A 23,503-nucleotide genomic window follows, 5' to 3' on the forward strand; every position below is an offset into this window, starting at 1 on the left:
TTGGCACATACACACTGCTGCCAAGTCAGCATCAGAGACAGAGAGACACTGGACCCACAGCATAGATTTACTGTGAACACACATTGTCACAACACAGCATAGAGATCTTTGGGCACAGCTTCACAAAAACAGAGATCCTAGCTACAGACAGACACACAGACTTGTCCATAAATACAGGAGGAGTGGGAAGCACAGCCCTGGCCGGCACTCAGGATGCGGCAGGGACACCCGTATCAATCTTGCCCTCAGGCTTGTGCTCACAAGGCATTTACATAAATATCCGTTAAATACTTTTCATTTTATATAATAAAGATTTCTCCTTATTGGTTTCTAATAATCCTGAATTATCAAAATAGCAGTTTCTTTAATCCCTGTCACCAAGACCTCAGAGCTGTACCCTGCCTGATCCTTGGGGATGAGAAAAAAACAACTGTGTGTGTCTTCCCTGCACACCTCTCTCAGGCTGGATCCCCAGGCTCCTGCCTGCCCCAGCCCAGCAGGGAAACATCCAAGGCCACACCAAAGGGATGTTTCCTTGCAAGTGGCAGTCAAACCTGATACCCTCACTACCCTTCTTTTCCACACTCATTCAGAATGCTTTCTGCTTCTGCTAGTTTTCCTACCATGGAATCTCTGGACCTGGTTTTGGTGGCCAGCAGTGGGAATTGAGAGAGGAGGAAGGAAGAAACAGAGAGGAGGTTGGTGGTTGTGATGGATCTGATTAATTTGGGCCTAGAATGTCTTTCTCTGAAGGATGTGGGCCAAAAGGTCAGTAGGATCTGTCCTCTTTGGACTTACCACCCTAAAAGCCTTGGCTTTACCAGTCCTCTAATGCTGCTGTCCCAGTGAGCACAAAGCCCATGGGACACCAGTGCAGCACCATGTCCCTGCTCCATGAAGGTGCCATGCCAGTACCAAGACTGCATTGTTGTTCATTTAACGAGGCAAACATTCTTGCTGAATGGCAAAGAGCTGGCTTGTGGAGGAGCAAAGCAGTCTCTTCCACACCACAGAGTCCTGTGGCCCTGGGACGTGGCTTCTTCTCTGCTAAGCACTGCCAGCTGCGGGAAGTGCCCGCAGGAAGTCAGGCTGCTTTCAGGCTTAGAAGTGCTTGCAGTGTGCTGTCCAGTAAGCCACTAAATTTGCTGATCCTTCTGACACAGCAGCTGCAGTTCCTCCACATTCTTCTCAGGAGGCAGTGGCTGCACCTGGCACAGGGGACCAGAGAAAAGCTGGTCTGACGGAGCACTGTCCCCCAGCAGCTCCTTGCCTGTAAGCTCTGGATCCAACACCTCTCCCAGCAGCTCCTCTTCACAGGGCACCAGGATCTCCTTGGACAGCCCAGACTGATCCAGGCCAGTCATTCCCCTGACAGACCCCTCAGCTGACTTTGCTGTCTCCCCAGACAGGTTTCCTATGTTACTTGGCTCTAACATTTCCCCAGATGATTTTTCTTCATCCCGCTCCCCCATGCTCTTCTCTTCTGGGTTAGCATCCTCCCCTGCCAGCTCCTTCTTGCACAGCTCCAGAATCCTGCCTGGCTCTGGGCCCTTATTCCAGATCAGGGTCTCTGGGGCACTTGGCTCTGCTACTGGCAGCCCAGACACACCCTCCTGCACGTCAAGCCCTCTGCGTGGAGCTTGACTCTCTTCCTGCTCAGGGGACTGCGTCAGCTGCTCCTCACTTTTTGGGGGGCTGATGGAAAGTTTCTCAGTGAAGCTGAAACGAGCACAGTTGTCCACAGAAGTTGGGGAGGACGGGCCTGCACTGGAGACAGTACTGGAGGGGCCACTGCTGTCTGCAAAGAGGAAGAAAAATCTTAAAACATGAAGCCGGTGTTTTCCCACCCAAACTGTCACAGTCCCACAGTTCTGCAACCAAGAGGTGAGGGCTGTCTATACCCCTTGTGACCTGTCAGGGGCTTGCAGCTGGTCTTGGACATTTCTGACAGTTCAGCTGATGAAAACCCAATCACACAGAGTACAATTCTACCTTTTAATCCAGTGCTATGCTGGCATACAGCCAAGAGTGGACTCTGTTGTCACAGCACAAAATGTGAAGTGTGATGTTTCGCTTCAAAATGCAAACCAATTTATTTCATTCCCTTACTATGATGGAACAATCCCAGCTTCTGTTTGCTCCTCCTGGTTCCTGACACACACAGTCTCTGGGTGTTGAGTGAGAGTCAACACTAGAGAAAGAAATATTAATTCTCTACTAATGCTTGTTCTTGCCTTACATTGCACAATAAGCAAAATTAGAGCAATACCTAGATTGCATCTAATCCAATAAAGGAGGAGAATGAAACAACTGTTTTCAGGCAGACTGGTTTCCTGACCTTGCTGACTTCCCAGACCTCCCTCCCTGCCCACTGCCTTTGCCCTGACCGAGCGTGGAGCACACTCACACCAGGGGGGTTTATCCGAACGCTGGCGCAGCGGCAAGGACGATGACGACAGGATTCGTTGGGACATGAAGGGGTCTCCTGGGATCTGGCTCCCAATCATTGAATCAAACAAAGCTTGAAGAAAAAAAATACACAGATCAGCAATATTCCAACAGACATAAAGGAATGGCTCATAGCCAGCAGTCACAAGCAGGTGCTCTGGGAAGAGCTAAAGACCAGTGCCAATTCAGAGCCATGCCTGCCCATCAGCTCCTGGAAATGTGAGGCTAAGATTTCCAGAGCTGGAGTCGGTGTCCTCATCACTGTACTCATCAGCTACAGACAGACCTGACTGATTATTTGTCACATAAGTGGCCTAGGATGGCTCTGAGCTGGGTCCCATGGCTCACTCCTGGGCTTGAACACTCTGGGACAGGCTCTAGGGACTGCACTTATCATCAGCCCTGTCAGGCTGATCTGTCCCAAGAATGTAAGAGAGCAGGAGTGCTCCTTGCCCTGCCAGAGACAAGCCCAGTGAGCAGTACCTGCGGTGGACTGGACGTGCGACTCGCTGCAGCTCCGGCACACGGCTGTCAGGAACTCGTTGACCTGCCGCAAAGAGAGGGAGTTGTGTAGGGTCTCCAGGGGATAGATGGTGGGAACCATGGAACAGCCTTCAAAACCTGAAAAGAGACCCAAACAGAAAATGAATAGAGGAAACAGCAGGGAAAATCCATGCAGGAGCACTCATGGCTGAAGGAGCTGGGCACTCTGGGAATCAAACAACAGGCACACTCAGGCCTCAGGTCATCTTTTCTAGCCCAACAAAATCACCATGAAGCAATCCCATGCAGTAACAGATCTGAAAGCAAGCACCTGGGTACACATGGAGGGGAGAGGAGGAAAAGTATCTGGCAGCTGCCATTTTTGCTGCTGACCCTGGGACACTTAAAATACACAGCCATGACGGAGAACTTGGCACAGAGCTTGGCACAGTGCCCCCTCTAACAGAAGCCAAGCAGAATCAAAGTGGTGCCAACAGAATTTTCATTAAAGAGGTCCCATGGCTGGTGACCCCGTGCCTGGCACAGCCCCCTCTCCCCACAGCAGGGAGCACACACTGCAGCAGCCGCAAGGAGCCACAGAAACTCCCTGTCACAGCAGCCCCCCGTGCACCCCCGCCAGGCTGTGTCCAAAGGAAGGGCTGGGTAATGAATTATTTGTCCCCTTAACTAGAGTTCACTGCCAGCAAACCCAGAATGAGCATAAATAGGCATCTCAGTGTGTAATAGACACTTTCTCAGAGCTAAGCAGCAGCACAACCATTCAGAAAAAATCCTTTGCTGCTCAAGCCAGCAGAGTACCATAGCAAAGCATCTTCCTCTTCATCCCAGCTTCCTGTAAATGCCTTGTGGAACCAAGCCAACCTGAACTGTCAGAGGAGCAAGGAAGAAACAGATGAGTCCGTGGGTATATGGAATGAGGCTGCCCCCAGCTCTGCACCTCTCAAGTTTAATGGCCTCTCAACTCCTCAGGGGTGGGCTTCCCATTCTGTGACCACCCAGTCTCCTCCAAGGACCTCAAAAAAACTCTGGAAAGAAACTGTGTTTGTTTCTACAGAGAAAGAAAAATACTTTGAAATCCAAAAAGTAGAAGAGCTCTTGATGCAATCTGTGGCAGGATGTCTGCCCAGCACACCAACAGGATACAACTGACCCCTGCAGCTTGGCAGCACCTCAGAAGCCCTGGAGCACCTGTTACAGTTGTTCCAGTCACCTCCAGGACAGGCTCTGCTCCAATATCCTCACCAAACCCAGTTCTGCAAGAGGCAAGGAGCATGAGCCATGAAGGTGATCGCTGCAATAAATAACAGTTGGTGGAGATAAAGAATCCTCCTGAGAGTTCACAATGTTACCTATGCCACAAAGGACCTACAAACATAACTCAAGACAGAAAGGATAACAAATCCTCAGCTAGGATGAAGAAACACAAGACACAGGAAAAAGACCATATTCCTGTGTCTGTTGCTGAGAAGTCCTGAGAGTGGAAGTGCTGAGCAAGGAAGAATGTACGTCCTCTATTTTCTCAGGGGCCTCCTGGGACACAGAGCTAAAGGAAAAAGGTGGGGGCAAATCTGAAAATGGTCATGGGAGATAGTTGTGGAGCAGCCCAGTTTGAGGCTAATGTAATTTCACAACAGAATCTGGTTAAAGTTAGCTCAGGTATTGGGGACTCCAAAGGAAAAAGGAAGTTTAAATATAAGATAGGGCAAAGCAATGTTACAGGATACATTAGGGGCACCAATGAGGATCTGAGTGCTTGGGCTCCCCTCTAGTAAGATGAGGAAATCAAAGGTCCAGCAATAAAAGTAATATTAGACACTGACAAACAGCTGATGTGAAATCACATGCCTGTATCTCCAAAGTGCCAGGTGCCTGCTCGTGCAACTCTGCACAGCTGTGGCACTGCACCACTCTTGAGCAAGCAGAGTAAAATGGCCAAAGTTTCCTCTTTCAAGGTGGAGGAGTACTGTGTTCAAGGAATCCTTTTCATTTGTGTATGGGACCCCACTTCCCTGCACACCTCCCTAGACCTGCTGAGCTGCTGGGGAAGAGGCCAACAGTGGCTCATGCCACCACAGCACAGCTAAGGCAGCAGCTACCACTACAGATCACAATCCCTACGTGTCTCCAGTGAAGGCTCCAACCACGGCTGCACCACACACAGTTAGCAAAGAACCAACACCTTTGGGAAAGGGCAAGAAAAATAAAATGTGGCAGCAAGCCACAGGAACCATCCTTGACTGACAGTTACACTGTCTTGACTGTGCAGCTACTGCTGATGCTCCCCCAAACTCTCTCCTGAGGCCTGAAGGGCAGGAGTCTGTGATGGAGGCAATTGCACGAGAAACTGGACAGAATTCCATCCATTTTGTACCAATGTCCAACAGCAGCCCACAGAGGAAGTTCTGTGTGCCAGTGTTCTGCATGCCAGCTCTTCTGGAGTGAAGAAGCACTTGTCCAGTCTCAGCACAAACAAAAGCACTCACCAGGCTCCTCTCTGACATGCATCACCAATCCACCCCTATTTTCCTGGACGAACTCCAACATGCCACTTGGATATTGTATATGAAGCACGTGTGACTGTCTAGTCACGTGCCCCAACATCAGTGACCCACAGCTCAGAACTGCTATGGACATCATCTGTCTCTTCCATATTCTCATTTCCCCTTGAACTCAGTTAAGCTCCCAGCATCCCCAGGCACCATGGTATGGAGCATGGGAAAAACCCACTTCTGTCCAAAGTGTCTCAACTCACTCCATTAGAAACCTTCTTGCTCCTGGATCTACATGAAACTGTGGATCACCACCCATTCCCTCAGGCCACTCAGACCACTATTACAAACATCCTTCCCAGACTTCTCATTTTGCAGATTTCTACCTTTTCCACCTTGTCTCAAGTGATGATGGTCAGATCAGAGCCCACTGTTTCATATATAAGAGTCTGGGGCTGTTTCCCTTTGAAATTTAAATTCATTTACACTGGACATCACCGCTACTTTCCTGCTCATCATCACAGGACTGCTCTCTGCCCACAGCTGACCTTTGGCTTCAGTACCAGTGGGATTCATTACCAATATCAACTTACTTCACACGTTTCTTTTTCCCAGCTATGACCACACAGGTGCCCAGACATTCCTTCCGGGCTCCACTGTTGATCTTTCTGACTATGGATGCCAACTGCCTACTTTTGACTCACTGATTCTGTCTTCTAATTCATGTTTCCTTTGTGTGGACAGAAGTACAGTGGAAAGCCAAGAGAGGACAGAAGAATGCAGTTTTCATAAGGAAGAAGCCTGGGCTGTCAACCATATCTGCTCTGAGAAGAGCCTCAGCAGGAATCCCAAACACATCAATGAACTGTGGGCTTGCTGATGGACTGGGAAAACAGCATGAACTTGATGGTAGATATTGATTTCCAGCTGGGAGGGCTGCTGTGCTGGTAAGGAGTTAGGTAAGGAGCACCTAATGCCTGTGTTGGGGCAGGACGCACCTCCCAGCCGCCTGCTGTGTCCAAAGCACTGAGCTCGTCTTCTCTCCCCACTCGAGCTCACAAACAGGGCCAAGACTTGCAGGAGGGAATGCTCAGCCCTGGCTCTGGAGCAGTCTGCTGTGATCCAGCATCTCTTCCCTTGACACAGTTCTGCTCCTCTTTAGCATTTGTTGCCAGGAGACCAAGGAATTGTCCTAATTACATGTGAAAAGCAACTAACTGTCTCCAAATCTGTCTGCTTGACAGAAAGGGCCGTATCAAGGAAAAACAGACTTAAGAAAAATTCTCATCTTCCAGACTCTGAAAATGCTTGGTCCTGCTGCTACACTACATGGAAGGCTGCACTGTCTGTGCCCTTTCCACCTGTGGGTCTGAATGGAAAAGGGGGTCCATGCATCACACCACACAGCTCAGCAAGCCACATGCTCCGAGCAGCTCCTCTGGTGCAAGTAAACCTCAGCAGCCAGCCCCAGCTCGCTGCCTCCTTCAGGGAGCAGCAATCTTTCTGCCTGTGCAAGAAGCACCAAGGCCTCCATGCACCAGGCTTCCCGTCTGTGACAGAGGCTGAAAAACACCAGAGAAACAGCAGCAAGCTTTGATTTATAACATCTGGATTCAATGCTGAAGTTGCCTACCTCTTCCCACCAGAGACAGGACACGCTGAGAGGCCCTATCAGGCAGGAAAGATGCCATGCAGTGCAGCCACACAGAAGCTCAGCTTTACCCTATCTTAACTCTGTCTCTCTAAATACAGCACACCCACAAGCACTCACTTCCCCAAAATTTCCCAGCAAGTTCACTCAGCTTGTGACCAGCTGCAGCAGCTCCTTAATCTCTCCCTATACTCTCACTACTCACTTTGGTTCCTCCATTACTACGGGGACACTCCGTGGCAGCTCACCAAGACCTGCACAGAGCATCCTGCCAGCAGGATATCCCATGGATAGCAGCTCAGCACCTACCCTGAAGGGAGCTTAAGGGCTCACCCTGGCTAAAGGAAGGAGGCAACAAACAATTGCCAAAGACGGAAAGAGCAGTTACAGCCACATGGGGAGCAGAGGCTCCTTGTGGAAAGGCTCCTGCCTAAGGCTCCAAAACTGCTGGTACAACAGCCCACACAGCTTGCTGCAACAGCAGCCCAGAGACCTTTATGATTTGGTGAGGAAAACACTTTCCTTTCTCAGAAGCAAAGCATACTTTGCACTCTCAAGCAGACAGTGGTCCCTGCTCAGCTACAAGAGCACGGGACAGAGGCAGCTGCAGCGTGCAGTACCGTAAAGACACTCCAAGTCATCCTGCCCTGAGATCAGCCAGCTCCTGAAGAGGCGCAGGTGGTAGGAGCACTGCTGCAGGTGATGGGCTAGGGTGGCATCCAAGGAGATGGTCCGGCTCGTGGCACAGTCAGAGGAAAAACGGCGTAGCAACTGGGCAACGTGCTGGTGCTCCAACACATCTGGAGGAAAGGGGCCATAGAGAGTGAGAGGAGAGGGGCAGGTACAGCTGGGGGACAGAGAAACTGCGGAGATGTGGGGATGGAGCTGCCAGCACCAGGGCCACCGGGTGAGAAGGACACACGCCACACATTAAGCCAAATCCCTCCCACAGCGAGCAGGTCGGGAATGCCCTTGAGAGTTATGTTCCCCCAGTGACACCAGGGCAGACCAGACTCCCACCCAGCCCAGGCTTCACTCAGCTGCAGCACAGGGCACTGCCTGAGCAGCAAGGGCTCATCTTCGTAAAGGAAAGACTGACAAGTGAATAAATTTCAGGACACATTCCAAGTCCAATGCAGTTCAGGTTTGGCTAGATAAAAGAATCAGGCTCAGGGCTAGACTTGCCCTTCTGCAGCTCAGATGAGAAATCCAACAGTGCCAAGACTGCCAACAGTGTTTGAGTCCTGCATCCAAGCACAGCCAGGCACATCAGCACGGGGAGAGAGCAAATGGCCCAGCATCAAATGAGCAGAGGCTGTGCAAGGGACTTTGGGGACAGCAGGGTCTGACCGAGAGCAAAGTGCTGACAGTGCAGAAGAACAGAGGGAGCACAGAAGCACTGACTTCCCCTGTCTTTGAGAACAGCCCTGTGCAATCTTCTGTGATATCCTTGCATGGCAGACAAGATACCAGCATGCAGGCATGTCTTCTCCCTATACACAGCCTCAGGACTCGCATCACCCGTCCAAGAATTGTGCAACCAGGGCATAAAACATCTGGCCTGATGCTGTGCTTGACCACTACTCTGGTTCACCCATTCTATTTCACCACACAGAAACAAAATCCAGACTTAGAGATGGGAACACTTTTTGCATTCAGTTTTTTTAAGTGGTTCATGGGGTTAACATCCCTCCTGCTCAAAGAAGTGCCATTCCTAGGCCAAATATCCCTGACTTTGAGCTCTCACCTGCTGGACCCCTGTCTTTGTTTTCTTGATTAAGAAGCACTTTACCATCAGAAATACTAATTGGGGTTTCGGGAGAAACATGATGCCCGGTTTCACCCAATTGTAATTGGCACAGGGGCAACTGCTTTACAGTGTGCCCTACAAAAGGCTGGAGCTTGGTACAACCTTTGCAGGAAAAATAGAACAACACACCCTGCTGACATGCACCATGTGAGCTCCAATGCTGTCCAGACATACAGACAAACCAAGCAGTTGGCCACTCTGGGAAAACCAAAGCCAAGCATACTCAGAGAATAGGCTCTCCAGTTATTTGAAGCAGTAAAGCCACAGTGACCTGTCCTTTGCCATTTCGTCCTTCCCAAAACTTTCATTTTCAGAACAGTCTTCTGAATTTCATTCATCTTCCAGATTACACCAAGCAGGATGTCTTCATATTCACAAGCTGCCTTGATCACATCAGGCAGAAACGCTTGGTAGTGCTCAGTGTTCTCCTTTGGTTCCAACTAGTCTCAGCAGCAGGAGCCATGCAAGAGGAGGGGTGCTGTGAAACCTCTTTAAAAGTATCTGTGCAAGCGCTGGAGAGTAAACACTGGTTCAAGGCACCTGCTACAACAGAGCCAATGGCCTATAACCTCACAGATTCACACTTAGGTTGTCAGGCAAGTAGCAACACGGAGCAGAGGTAGTGAAATAGCAGAAGCTCTGTCCGACATCTGTCACCAAACCTTTCCAGAGATACAGGCAGGATGGGATGAAGCAGGTGATGCCACCCCAGGCAGCATGATGCCCATCCCCTCCCCCCAAGCCAGCACCATCCACCAACAGCAGAGGAGTTCTGGAGAGACACAATCCACAGGGATTGTCTGCAGAAAAGGTGAGCCTACCTGTGCCAACATCACCATGCTTGGAGGAACCACAGGACCAGCCTAACAGAGAGGTTTCACAACAGGAGGCCATAAGGCTACCAGTACTCCTGACATGATACACCAGGTGCACTTCATTCTTTCCCACCATACACTAGGCCCTTCCTGGTGACACACAGCTGTCCTTGTGTTATTCTTGTTTTCATTCTGCAAATCTGCAGTGTAGAAACTGAGGACCTAAGCTGCTGATGCTGCATGATAGGGAATGGGCATCAGCCCCCAGTCCAGTGGTACTTTCCCCCTGATCCCCACCCTCCCAACAAGGAGCACAACAAAAGGCCTCAATGTCACCACAGAGTTAAAGGCTGCTTTAGCAGCACACTCACAGAGCCATGGCTTCTGCCTCTTGCCCTGGGACAAAAACACCTCAGGGGAGAACAGAGGCACCACTGAGCAGTAACAGGGTATGAGTGAGCACATTAGTCACAAGGAGACAATGGAGGAAGGTGAAGCATGTTTGGACACCAGATACACAAACACAAATAAAACCACAAGAAGGCTGAGAGGAGAACGTGAGCAGAGAAAACTGAACGTGAGCATGGGGTTAGAAGTGTGAGGGAACATCAAATCCAGAAAGCAAACATACCATTAGTCGGATGCTTTGCAAACGACACAGAAAATCGTTTTACGGCTGGCATAGACAAGAGCTCTGAGGAAATAAAAACAGATCATCTCAGTTAACAGCCTGCTTCAAAGGAGCCCCCGACCTTCATACGCTTTCAGGTTCACCTTCCTGACCCCCACAACAGCTGCTCCCACTGGCACTGCTGTGGCATCCGACACTCTGCCTGTGGGTCTGACTGAACCATTCTGCACCTGCCCAGCCCTTGCACCGCCCTGCCAGGGTCTCCCTGACACTACACACTCAGCCACACTCTCAGTGACCCTCAGTCAGCAGCTCACACCTTCCCACCACACCAGGCTGCCAGGTGTGCTCACAGAATGCTGCCAGGCCATGCTCACAGCCACCAGAGCACACGTCCCAGCAAGTAGCAGCACCACAGGAGGACTGTTGTCAGGATTCCCCTCTGCCCAAGGAAAACAAACACTGTTCTGCAGAGGGTCTAAGGAGTTCCAGCAAAGGTACAGCTCAAAACAACCTCTTAATGCAAGCTATACAGAGCTATTTATGAAGTTAAAGGTAAATCACCTGAGTAGGGAAGAAGGAAAAGACCCATGAAGACATGCCTCTACAGTTCTCTACTCAAAACATTTCAGTACAGGGGAAGCTTTGGGATCCACCTGTCAGAGTGGTCCTCAGGCTTCTCCTGGCCATGCCCCAGGCCAGGCCAGGCTCTCCCATACAAACCACACATCAGAACGACCATGCAAGGACAGACACTGTGCATCTCATGGGGTGCAAACAGACAGGCTTTAAAGGACATGTATTAGGTTCCACATGCATACACACACACCAAAAAAAAAAAAAAAAAATTACGGCTGGAAACTTTGCTTTTTTCCCCACAGTGGAAATTCCTCAGCTATAATGAAAAAGAATGGCCTGGATCAGACCATCTATATGTGGGATTTGATGTGAGACCCCAGACAATCATACCTTTGGCTGTTACTGGGGATCTCTCAGGTAATAGTAGAAAATCCTTTAATTTCTCTGTCACGTTCACGCAGCCATTCTCCCTAGTGCACAGGGTGTGTATGCCTGCCCCCCTCATCAGTGCACCAATGCATGCTCCACACTCCCAATGTGCTCCTACAGCTACATGCAGCGCCTCGATCAAATAATGGATCTCAAAACCAACTCTCACTGGAACTTCCTCCTCTAGTGTACCGCCCTAAAAATTGTTTTTCTTTCTTTAAACTCAGCAAACAACATGACCATCTTCCCTACACATGCAATCCCTTGCAAGTGTCTAAGCCCTGGAGCTGCAGTCAGCTGGTGACCCTCTCCAGCTGACCCACACCTCCCCTTGCCCTTGAGAGCACAACTGAAATGGCACTGACCCAGTTTACTGGATCCCTGGCTTCAGGCAAGCCAACTTGTAATCACAACCACCCACAGACTTTCCCTCAGCGTGAGGTTCAGAAAACTTTCTGCTGAAGCATTCAGCTGATGTAGCCCTCCATCATCTCCAAGCATTAAAGACTTCAGAAATAAGGGCCCTTGAAACTTCCCTGGAAAAAGGGAAGTTAACATTGGTGAAGTGCTATATGCCACACACTGCATCTTGAACCATCACAGCCATGAAAAACTACCAAAGAGTTCATGCACAAATGTGCTGCTTTTCAATGTCATTAGTCTAAAAGGGTGTGGAACAGGTCTTAAAACAAATGTTCTCCAAGAGTCTGCTGTAGCTGCAGTGCCACTGATTGCAACCACGTGTAGTGATGTTTGGATTCAATTCCATTGTTCAGCATTGCAGTAGTGCCCATTTAAGTGGAAACATGCAGATCAAGGGCTCATTTCACATTCCAAACTACTTTCCCCAGAAGCTAAATGTCCTTCTGCTTTCTCCTTGATTTCCCAAGCCCCTGACACCTTCCCTCCAAATGCCCTTATTGCAGCAAGGCACTGACAGCACAGGGTCTCAGGACATGCCAAGGAACATGAAAACAGAAGTATAACATCAAGATTTATAATTCTGAGCTGTGTTAGACACATGCTAGTCAACTAAGTCTGCATTTTAGGTACTTGAGGGTACAACTGCATCTCAGCACACAGAGACCTCGTCACTGAATTTAGGCTTAGCACAAGTCCATGGCCTCAAATACCTGTAGCCTGCTGCAGGCATGTCCTGCAACACAGCCTACAGAGGCAGGCAGCCCAGCACCAGGACTGAACAGGTCTCTTTCGTGCCCAGCTGGGCACACAGCAGTCTCTGATACTTTTCCCTGAGAATCAGTGCTGCCTGGGGCTCCCACTACTTGCAGAGTCAGGAAAGAACAGCCGCCAGGGCCTTTGCTGGCGTTTGCAGAGGCTCCCCTGTGACTCACACCCTGGTTTTGTACCAAACACCATCAGCTTATTCTGCAACCTGTGAGTAGCCAGTACTTGCTGCCTGAGGCAGCTCAGACTGGCACGCTGGGGTTGAGAACACTCCCATCTCACCCTCCCTGCCACCATCATTCACAGCCCACTGTGTGGCTGGGAGTGCCCTGAGGAGGTGAGAACCAGCTTGGCTTTCTCTTCTACAAGAAAAGCAGCACAGGCAGCTAGTGTACATAGTGGCACCTACAGAGTTCCAACAGGGCTCAGAATTGGACAACATCCTTCCATCCTGATTTGCTAGGCCATTTTCCTTGCCTCAAAACTGGACAAAAATCCAGATGAACCAACCTCCTGTCTTTCCCAAACTACTCCCTTAATCCTCTTCCCACTTTGAAATCCAGCAATGTTAATGTTCCTTACAATCCCAATAAGAAAGGCACTCAGATTCTGCCTTGAGTAAAATACCAAAATGATAAGGCATCCAAGACAGACAATCTTACATCCATCCATTCAAATGCTGAGAAACCTTAGGTGGATTTCCAGCCTTGTCAGAGCATGCTGTGCAGACCCTGCCCACGGAGCTCCTCAAATCAGTGCCCCAACAAATGGTATGTGAATCAGTACTGAAGAGTTTGAGTGAGTGTCTTTCCTATCAGGACCTCAGGGGACACCTGCACTTGTGCATTACACCCTCCAGCTATTCCAGGACAGCTCAGTCTGTCCCTGTGTCCCAACTTCCTTGCAAATAATAACCCTCTGCTGCTCCCTGAACATTGCACCAAGTGTTGCAGGCAGGTCAGGCTGCAGCACCTGCACCTATGGGCACAGAGTGTTTGTAATCTTGGCCCCAATGCCTTCACCAGCCTGTCTTGCTGACCTTCCTGGCAGTTTTTGCACAGCTGCACAGAAACCAGACTTTGCAGTCCTTCATCTGCAGTACTTCATCCAAGCAACTCACCTACTTCAGGCATATTGTCCTTGCCTCCTGAGAGCTACCTCAGACTCTGCCACGTGCTCAGCCTTCCTCTAGTGCCCATCTTATCCATGCCCCAGCATATAATTCTGTCTTTGGGATGGCTCCACCTTCCACGGGGCAAGGATTACTACCCCAAAAAGAGCTTCATTTTAGCATCAGCAAGATGATCAAGGTAAGCAAGATGATGTGATCTGCTGGATTTTCCTTCCAGGACAAACCGATTTAATATCTGGACCAATAAATTCCCCTTCACAACAGCCAAGTACTATTAAAACATCAGACCAAAATCAGACCCCAGCAATACCACACATCAGCCAAAAACTCCTCTCACAACGTCAGGTCCCTTCTGTCGTAGCAAGGATCATGATTTCCTGGGACATGGTAAAATTTGTCATTGTAGATGTGGTGAATACATACATTCAACTGTCACTGTTTTCAGCAGCCCAAGCCTGTGCCACAGGCACATCTCGAGACACCAGTGTCCACAAAGTACCACCCTGCTGCCAGGGAACACACATACCGTCTTTGTATGTCAGGCTGCTGGCAAACTTTTTGCCATGGCTGCGTGCGTAGTCCTGGAGGTTGGGGGCACTGGAGGAGCCTCCCAGCACAGTGGTGCTAAACAGCCCGGTGCACTGTGACCCTGGAAAGGCAGGGAAGGTGTTAGTAACACATATCCACTGCATGCAACTACAGAAAAGCAGGGTTAGTCAAAGGATGAAGGATGAACTGGCCACTTCACAAGCAATTTCAGGAAAAAACCAGGATGCCTGCAAGCACTGGGAGGCCGTGTTCTCCGTTCTAAATTCCACAGCGCCTAATGCAGAGCAGGTAGCCCAAACCTCAGCACCAGAGAAGTTCCTAGCTCCATCCAGAGGTTTACTTCCATTTGGTTTTCTTGCCCTGACCTAGGGGAAACACCTTCACCCCTTTCAGTCAGCAAAGCTACACCCTGATGCCAGAACAGTCAGGACACCAAACCACTGATGTTCATGTCACGGAGGCTCATTGCTCTGCTCTTCTGCCCTTTCTCTTTGGAAAGCTCCTTTTTGTGCAGGACACTGAGGAGAAGAAAGAACTGTCTGATCTGTGGATCAACCAGTGTGGATTCATCTCCAGTCAAACGAGCAGAGAAAGCACTGTGAGCAGAGGGCTTGTTCTCACCAGCTCATCCTTCACAGACATACTTTTTACTCACCATGTCTCACTGCTCCAGCATGGGAGCAATGGGCCCACGAAGAGCCTTGCAAAGCACCAGACGTGCACACAGCATGGAACTTTACCTACCCAGAGTCAAGGAACATGGCATGCAAGCCGGAGGGCCATCTCATTCCTGGGGCTTTGGCTTTGCTTCTCCAAGGCACAGTGCTCTAAAGACTGACTTGACTTCCTGTGATTTTTAGTGAACACCAGGCATTTGAAAGAGGATTCTTTCAACTGACTGAGGAAAGCAACTGTGAATCGAGACAAAACCCTATTATGGGCCAGACACAGCCACTGACTGGCGGTAAATTCCCTGCAAACAGTCTTGCTGCTGCATTCTGTACTGACTGCTCAAACCAACACTACTCCTACATACAAAGGGCTTTCAGAAACAAGCAGATTGATCTGGTCTGCCACAGCAAAAAACCTGCAACACAGAACAGTGCAACTCTTACTGCTGTGAAAGAGAACCTGCCTACACTGGAAGCAGCTGTTGATTCTAAAATATGGCATCATAGCATGATTTAGGTTGGAGGGAGACTGAAGCTTCCTTCCCAAAAGCCCAGGAGGACCAACTCAGATCAGCTTGCTAGGGTTTGTCCAATCAAGTTGTCAATACCTCCAAGAAAGTAAATTTCACAACCTCTCTGGAGCCCTGCTCTAACATCTGGCACATTCACGGTGGGTGAAAAATTTGTTCCTCCTAGCTAATTGGAACTTCTTGTGCTGCAACTTGTGTTCATTGGTTCTCCACCAACCATCACAGGGCTTTGGGGACAGTCTGTCACTGTTCCCTTTGCAACCTCCCATTTAGGTGGTGAAAGAGCATTAAGGTCTCCAGTTCCCACAAGTTCCAATCTGAACAAGCACGGCTCTTGGTTTCTCCTCCAACGCCATGCACTCCAGGCTTCCCACCCATTTCCATTGCCTCCCAGTGGGCTCACAATCCTGACACACACACCCTCCACACCCCAGGGAGCCCAGGGCAGGACAGCAGAGCTTCAGGCACTCATGAGAGGTGAACAGAAAGAACCAAAACCCTCAGCTGGACAGCTGCACTCCAGCTGATGCAGCCCAGCCTTCCCTGGTGTGAGGACACGTTGCTGCTTCACATCCCCTCATTGCTCTTGGGGACCCCAGCTCTGCTTCTGCAAAGATCCTTAAACCAGAGTTTCTTTGGAGAAAACAGAGAGATCCTGAGTATTAAAATGTTCTTGTATAAGCTCAGGCTGAGCTGAGGACATCTGCTCCTGGGGTGACCAAAAGGTCCTTGTAGCATTGAACTGCAGCTGCTCCCCCACTGTGACACTGCTGGTGGCTTTCCACAGCACAGACTAGCACATACCTGCCCTTGGACATAAAAGAACTCTTGCCTGCAGGGTCACTGATACACAAACCTTAGAAAATTCCCTCCTAATGCCTTAAATTGATACAAAGTGCTGACTCAGCATGAACTGGAATCTGTTGGAATGAAAATGAAATTTTGTCATACATCAGACAGGATGATGCTCCTAATAGCTCTTCCGTGGTTTAAAAACAAACAACAACAAAAACCACCCAACAGACGCATTTACTGGCAGACAAAAATGGAACATCAGCTCTTTAGGACTGTATGTCTTGAGCAACCTTGTGCTGTTAATCATTAAGCTAAGGATACCCCAGTGTTTCTGCTCTCCTGCTGCAGACAGAGGCATTAAGCCAGAAGAGAATTTACAAAGATGACTTTATGGACAACAGCAATTGTCTACAGTGAACTCCAGAAGACCACTGTACCCAAAGTAACCCCACACACACACCCACACACCCTAGAGAACACAATGGCCATTTGGATTTAAATGTAGCAACACTTGCTAGAAATTACTGGACGTGCTGGATATTTACTGTGCATTTAAATGTCACACGTTCATTCAGTATATCAGATGTTTAAAAATAGTCATTCTTGGTTTCCCTCTGGGAATCTCAGCACAGGGCTTCGTGCTACTGGCAGTGCACCACCTCTACTGCTCAAACAGCCAGCAGTGAGTTTACTCCATTTTGAAGGGTTCTTGTAAGCAAAGGAAGGTACTGAAACATTTCTAGGCTTTTCAAGCTAGAAGCACATTCACTATGACAAACAATCAACAGCAGTGCACTCAGTGCTGCCCAGAAAAACCTGTCACTCTCCAAAGCACAGACAAAGCAAGCTGCAGCCACCTATTTTCAAAGGAGGAATTTTAAATTACAGTAGAGGCACCATTTGGGAAGGTACGGCAGCAGGGCAGAGCTATTGCAAGAGCTCTCTCATGCTCCCTGTTCCTGCATGCCTACACATATGAGGTGACACCAGGACAGATACTCCATTTTCCAGAGATAATGACAGCCAGGCACTGACTGACAAGGTCAGGCTACAGGAGGTATGCTCAGCTTCGGAAAACTCAGAAACAGCAGGTAGTGCCTGAATGAACCCCCCTCATAACCCCCCCACAGCTGCTGAGACAAGTGTTAAAGACAAAGTTCAAGCTTCCACAGTTCTGTATTATCTCTTAGAGAGAGAACACATTTCAAATCATAAAGGGGCAAGAAATTAGATTTCAAAAAAACAAGCAGGAAAGGAATCAGTAAGATTCCTTGAAGAGCTTGACTTGTACAGGTAAAGTGGCATGGTTCTTCATAGCAGGCCTCAGGTGAAAAAAACCTCACAGAAACACAGATATCCTAATCACCAACTGTTGTGCAAGCTGGTGTGGTACAACAGGTCCTTCCTCCTCAATTCTTTTGTACCTGCAAGACTCGACAGAGGAGAACCATGGCTGGGCGAGAAGTCTATGTCACAGATCAGATCTATCATCTCCTACTCAAGGTTTTGTCCCTGCAGAGCTTCACAGGTGGAAGAGTAACCAGCACAAGCTTCCCAGCAGGGCACATGAAACAAGATTCTGAAATTAAACCTGCCAGGATCATATTTCAGATTTTGTTGTACAAAGGTGTAGAAAAGCAGTGGTCTTCTCTATTGCCAAAACAGACATTCCTCTAAAACCTGGAAAAGGCTGTAGCCCAAGGGCTGTAGTATCTGCTTTCCAGAGCCCAGGCCTTCTGGAAGTTGCACATTCAAACCAGTCTGCAGTACCATTTGATGTACTCAGTAATTCTCCAGGCAGATGCACCTCCTTGATTACGTGCCAATTCAGAAACTCCCATATTCATCCATATGGACTCACAAAACAGCCACAGGTTTCTTCAAGCCCAAGCATGGCAGTTTGTCACAGCTCACTGAACCTCACAGTGGCACTGGGAAAGCCAGAGATAAGTAAAATAACACATTCAAAAATTACTATGGCCAAAGATACTGTCCCTTTATGAAAATAATATACATCAGCCATTCCTATTTAGATTTTTCCAGCTGGCTGGACACCTCTTAGCTGTCAGACTCCAGGAATACCTTCTAGCCACTCAGAAGAAAATTCTCTTTCCTTGGTAAGAATTAGATTCCAAAGAAGCTGCTCATTCAAAATTGGCAAAGAAATGAGCAGGCCTTTCAGAAGTCTCTTAGCTGCAGGTTGTCCATATAACAGATAGATGATTCAGAACTGCTGCAAGTCTGCAGCCACGCTACAATGCTAAGATGGTTTAAAGAAAAAGAAAGTGGGCATGACTTGGGCATTATCACCTCCTCTCTTCAAGACACAGGTTGCACAGCCATCTCTGAAGCTCATGACAGCAAAGACAGCTTTTCCAGTTTCAAAATAGATCTTGCTTTAGCAGAAATATTTCAGGAAGAATTTCAAGTGTTCAGACATAGTTTAGGTTAGGATGCCATGGAATCGACAATCAAGGACAGAGACTGTCAAATGCCCTGAAATATTCTCTTCCACTGGCTCCCACAGGAAGAATGGCTGACCAAGGACTTCAGCTCGATTAGAGAGCTATCAAACATTCTGTATGTGACACATCCATTCCATCCAACAGCTCTTTATGAAGCAAAGGTAGAAACGGAACAGTATCACACGAAGAACAGCTTTGCATATAAACTGATCTTTCGTAGAACAGAAATCACACTAGCTCTCACCTAAAATCATCTCTTCCTACTAAGTTGACAAACCTAACAAATGATAGCAACAGAGAAGCAGAGGCAAGCCTGCAGGTAGGCAGTTTGCCCTGTTGCTCCTGTACTGGAAAGGATGAAAGCAGCACAAGATGGACTTATCAGCTGAAGAAGTTTGTACACAAAAGGTACTAAGACAGTCTCTACAGTGGTCTCAACAGTAACACTGAGAGAAGACACAAAACACACAGAGGCATACAAGGAACTCAAGCCAGGTGTGTATGTGGAGACACAGACCAATGCCCATGGAAATAGAGTTACAAGCAAATAGGCTGGTTACAGGTCAGGTACAGTACCTAATCCACTTTGCTTCATCTCAGAAGACTGCCTGGAATAAGTGCTGAAGAGGCGATAACCTCCTGATTTAGAAGAAGATTCAGACAGCACCTGCAAAGACACAGTGTAAATAATCAGCACCATGCTCCAAGTTACTCACTACTATCAAAGAATTTAAACATCAATTGAACGTAAAGAAATGTATATCTCTTCCTTAAAATCACCATTTTCAAGAAGCACAAAGGTAGTCATATGCTAGGATTGTGATAATGAATGCTCAATTGTAATTTCAAGATTCTGTTGGATTGTGGAACAGTGGAAATCTGTAAAATATGATGGGACTCACGTAGTGAGCATCTTTTCTCCCAAGACTCTTCCTGAGATCCCTGGGACATAGCCTTCATTCTTTAGCAGCAGGAAATCATATCCCCTTTAACTTAGTATTTGCCTATCACAAAGAGCCTCCGAGTGCTGCATGCAGAGCTGACATTGTGAGAAACATACAGCAATGGAAGACAGCTAACAAATACCTCAAACATTTACTCTGCTGTTTTCTGGTTCAGAAAAATGATGGCAAAAATGCCTGTGAAATCCCTCTGAAAGGAGGGACAATTCCAGAGTACTCTGAAGGTAACAGTCATCTGCTGACTGTGACACTGGCCTTGTGACACAGAACAGCCTGGAAGGAGAGATGTTAGAACAGTAAAATTAATTTTGTTACTTCACAAAATCAGTGAATGGGACAGTTCTAAGCCCTGATAGCTTAAACATCCTGGATGAATCCTTCCAGTGAGCAGGGACCCCTGATCAGCACGAGATCTTAGATGGGATGGAGGAATGTGAAACATGGAGCTGCCTTTGTGAAAGGCAAAGACTGGAGAAGGCAAGATGTCATCATAGCTAGGTGGTGAGGTTGCATGTAATCTCATACTGGCTATACCAGTGCCTCTATAGAGCATGTAATCCAAATAATGCTTGTGTTTCTCAAGCATTTCCTTACTGGCTCTTCTTCATCAGTTCCTCTGGCCCGTGTTCCTGTCCTTCCTCAAGGAGGAAGAGTTTCAGAGGTCTGCCTTCCACAACATCCCTCTCTGCCTTCTGCAATCCTTTCCCAGAATCAACTCCAACACCAGCATGTTAAAAGAAATGCCAGGAAACCAAAACCAAGCAAAAGGCCTTTGCAAGAACAAGGAAGGGCCCCAAGAGCACAGTTACCTCCATGGATCCCGTTTTCCGGCTCCTGACCAGCGGGGACCTTCGCTGGATGCTGACTGGCTCCGAGGGCTGCGGGGACTTCTGCCGAGCACGGTCTGCCTCATCGCTGCCCTTCTCACTCGACAGGTCCTCTAGGCTGCCTTGGTCTGCCTTCTTGTCCTCGTTCTGCCATAAGGAAACACCCCACTCGTGTCTTCAGGCATGTGGCCTTTGCCCACACTGCCCCACACCAGCTCCAGGCTTGCATCTCCTGCTGTGCCAAGCTCAGGATGCACTCACAGTCCCAGCAGCCACCCTGACGAACCCAAATGGGACACAGACACACCCTGCCAGCTGCCTGTGCACACCACCAGCAAGGAAGCTTCCGCAGCAGGGCCAGACAGAGCAGGACAGTGCCCAAGTGTCCCCTGGGGCTGGCAGCTCCTGCCCAGGTGTCCGCTCACCTCTGCCGAGGCCGGCCGAAAGCCAAACCCCGTGGGTATGTTCCTGTCCTCCTCGCAGCCTTTGACTCCAGGGCTGAAGTGCAGCTCCACATGGAAACGCTCCTCTGAAGAGGGGTCCTGTGAATACATGTCACAGGGAATAGGTAAAGAACCAAACCCAGTCAATCCTACCATCAGCCCAGGCCAAGGTCCCACCCCGCTGTGCTGGCCAGCATGCATCCCAGGCCCATTCTTTGGAGGGAAAGCAGAGCAACAAGCATGAACACAATGGCTCCAGGTTTGTCCCATCCAAAAGGACAGCCCTGATCAGCACCCAGCTGAGGCCTGCTGCAAACCCAGCATATGCCAGGACAGGGGAAGACTGGGTCCCCCCTGGACCTTCAGTCACGCTGGTCCAAGATTTAAGCAGCTGTCTCTAATAATAATTTTTCATTAATCTTTTCTAAAGGAAGCCAGAGTTTTTACAGTATCTGGCACTAATGATATAAACCCATCTTGACTGACTGACACATCCACACCACTTGTGAGAGCTCTAGTCACATATTTTTTGACAAGCATCACTTCTAACATTAGAAGCTCACACCAGCTCTGTGAATAGAAGGCTCTAACTCTGTAAGGTGTGGGGTAAGGAGCTGCTCCCCTCACCACTACAACCTCCTGCAGCACAGACCCAAGTCACAAGGTCTGATGATCAGGACATGCCGTTTGGTGGCAAACCTACTTACAGAAAGCACCCTCAGCTCCCACATTCTAGCTGTTTATTAAATGATTGTGTTTACTTCCTGAAGATACCAGTTTACACTTCCCTAACTATATCAGCACACTTTCAGAATAAAAAATAGTTCATGAATGTGTAATTTCTGGATATTTTCTAGATATATTTCAAAAACACAAATCAAATGTCACTCAATTTTATTTATTTTTTCTTACTGCTCATTTGCAATTAATACTTAAAAATAGCAAATCATTTTGCTCTAGGAAATGCTCTAAAATAGTCGGCATTAATTACATAAATTGGGTATTACTGCTCAGGGTATTACTGCTCTTTCTGCTTACATGTAACAAGCATTAACTGGGTCACTGCCTCCCACATAAAATAAAAACTAGCAGTTGTGTTAATGATCCATCCGTCTTTGTCCACAAGCAGCAAGAGCTCAAGTTACAGACTTCCAACTGAACTCATCTCTGAGGACTGTGCCCTGCAACGGGGCAGGAAGCATTGTATCCTACTGCTCTATCCCTCACCTTGTTGTTGTCCTCGTAGAGCATGATAACAATCTGGGTCATGTAGTTCAGCTCTGAGATAGCACTCAAATAGTCCATGGCTCTCTTCCACTGCTGGTCTTTGTTTTCCTGATATATACACACAAACAGTCGCATGGGATAAGCAACAGCAGACACCTTGCAGCATTCAGTGAAATGGACTGAGAGAGTTCCTCTCTCCACAAGGTAACATTGTCAGGACAAAAGCACCTTGCTTAACTTGCATAAAGAAATGACCTTGCAATGTGGTGGGGTGCTTGCAGTCAGGAGCATCTGCACAGAGGGATGCTACAGCTGCCCGAGCCATCCATGTGCAGATGTGACTTGCAAGCTGCTGTGCCCCACTGACTGGAGCAGAGCCCACAGCAGGTTCCCAAACACAGCCATTCTCAAACTACAGAATCAAGCACAAGGAATGAACCTGTGCTAAATAAGGAACCAAGTGAAATGCTGTTACCTGACGCTGAATGAAAAATGTGGAGACAGGCTGAAGCCCTGGGCTCCGCAGAGCAGGGCAGCCCACCCTTCACTGCCTCCCAGCACTGCCAGGAAATGGGCACACCTGAAGGGCCACCCATGATGCTGTGGAGGAAATCACCACGTTGATGGACATGAACTGAAACCACTATTACAAAGAAGCCAGATGCAGCCCAATATCCCTGTGTTGGCAACAGAGCATGCTTGGGCACGTGAGTCAGGGAAAATGGAGCATCTTGTTCAGTGACTGATTTAGAGGCACTTTTCTGATCACTGTCTACAGATATGCTAAGCTGCCACCGACACCAGAAATCATGCCTGTTAAGCAAGTCCAAACTCTCAAGGCATTTCAGACCATGCTTAAAAATGGGAAGGTAAATCAGAGAGCCTCTTTAAAGCAGAGCTTTTCTCAGGGTCTGCATACCAATTCATTCAGGAAGCAGGTGAAGAGAGAGCAAGTGAAGGGTGAGCTGGATGAATTAATCCTTAAAAATGTGTCATCTGCCTCTCTGGTAGAGAGCACATCCTGTGAATTTGCAACCTCAAGTTGCTTCCTCTGTAAAACTGATTTTATTGACTTAGAAACGATATAAAGACTATAAATACAGGACCAAGCTGTTAAAATAAAGGGTTGAAGGGAGCAGGAAGGAAGAAATTCACTCATCCCCATTGCCTCATACTACTCTTCTCCTAGACAAGTAAGTGGTCTGCTCACCTGAAACTAGCAAGACAGATCTTGGAGAAAACATGTGTCTGTGCAAGCAAGGGAGGCACTGAGGAAGAACAATCCCCCCCTACATGCCTGAAAGGCAGGAAGCTGCAGCATGCAAACACAGCAGAGATGGAGCTGGCCAGATGCCACT

The 23,503-nt window shown here is 48.4% G+C and overlaps 1 protein-coding gene across 11 annotated transcripts in view; it reads right to left on the reverse strand.

Moving 5' to 3' along the window:
- Positions 1-44: 44 nt before the first annotated feature.
- PPIP5K1 (diphosphoinositol pentakisphosphate kinase 1) overlaps positions 45-23,503 on the reverse strand; it is a 42,780-nt gene continuing 19,321 nt past the window's right edge. For 3 of the 11 annotated variants that reach the window (XM_050978507.1, XM_050978505.1, XM_050978506.1), the window contains 10 exons: positions 22,146-22,253; positions 20,901-21,017; positions 20,458-20,622; positions 19,263-19,353; positions 14,203-14,325; positions 10,349-10,411; positions 7,713-7,892; positions 2,932-3,069; positions 2,408-2,521; positions 45-1,798 (listed from right to left, as the gene is read on the reverse strand). In XM_050978507.1, coding sequence (XP_050834464.1) covers positions 1,137-1,798; positions 2,408-2,521; positions 2,932-3,069; positions 7,713-7,892; positions 10,349-10,411; positions 14,203-14,325; positions 19,263-19,353; positions 20,458-20,622; positions 20,901-21,017; positions 22,146-22,253 — 1,761 coding nt within the window. In that variant the 3' untranslated portion in view covers positions 45-1,136. The remainder of the gene's footprint in view (positions 1,799-2,407; positions 2,522-2,931; positions 3,070-7,712; positions 7,893-10,348; positions 10,412-14,202; positions 14,326-19,262; positions 19,354-20,457; positions 20,623-20,900; positions 21,018-22,145; positions 22,254-23,503) is intronic. The other 8 variants (XM_050978517.1, XM_050978509.1, XM_050978515.1 and 5 more) reach the window with 7 other exon arrangements.

The sequence above is a fragment of the Serinus canaria genome, chromosome 10 (assembly GCF_022539315.1).
Source record: "Serinus canaria isolate serCan28SL12 chromosome 10, serCan2020, whole genome shotgun sequence".
In the NCBI taxonomy this organism is placed as follows: domain Eukaryota; kingdom Metazoa; phylum Chordata; class Aves; order Passeriformes; family Fringillidae; genus Serinus; species Serinus canaria.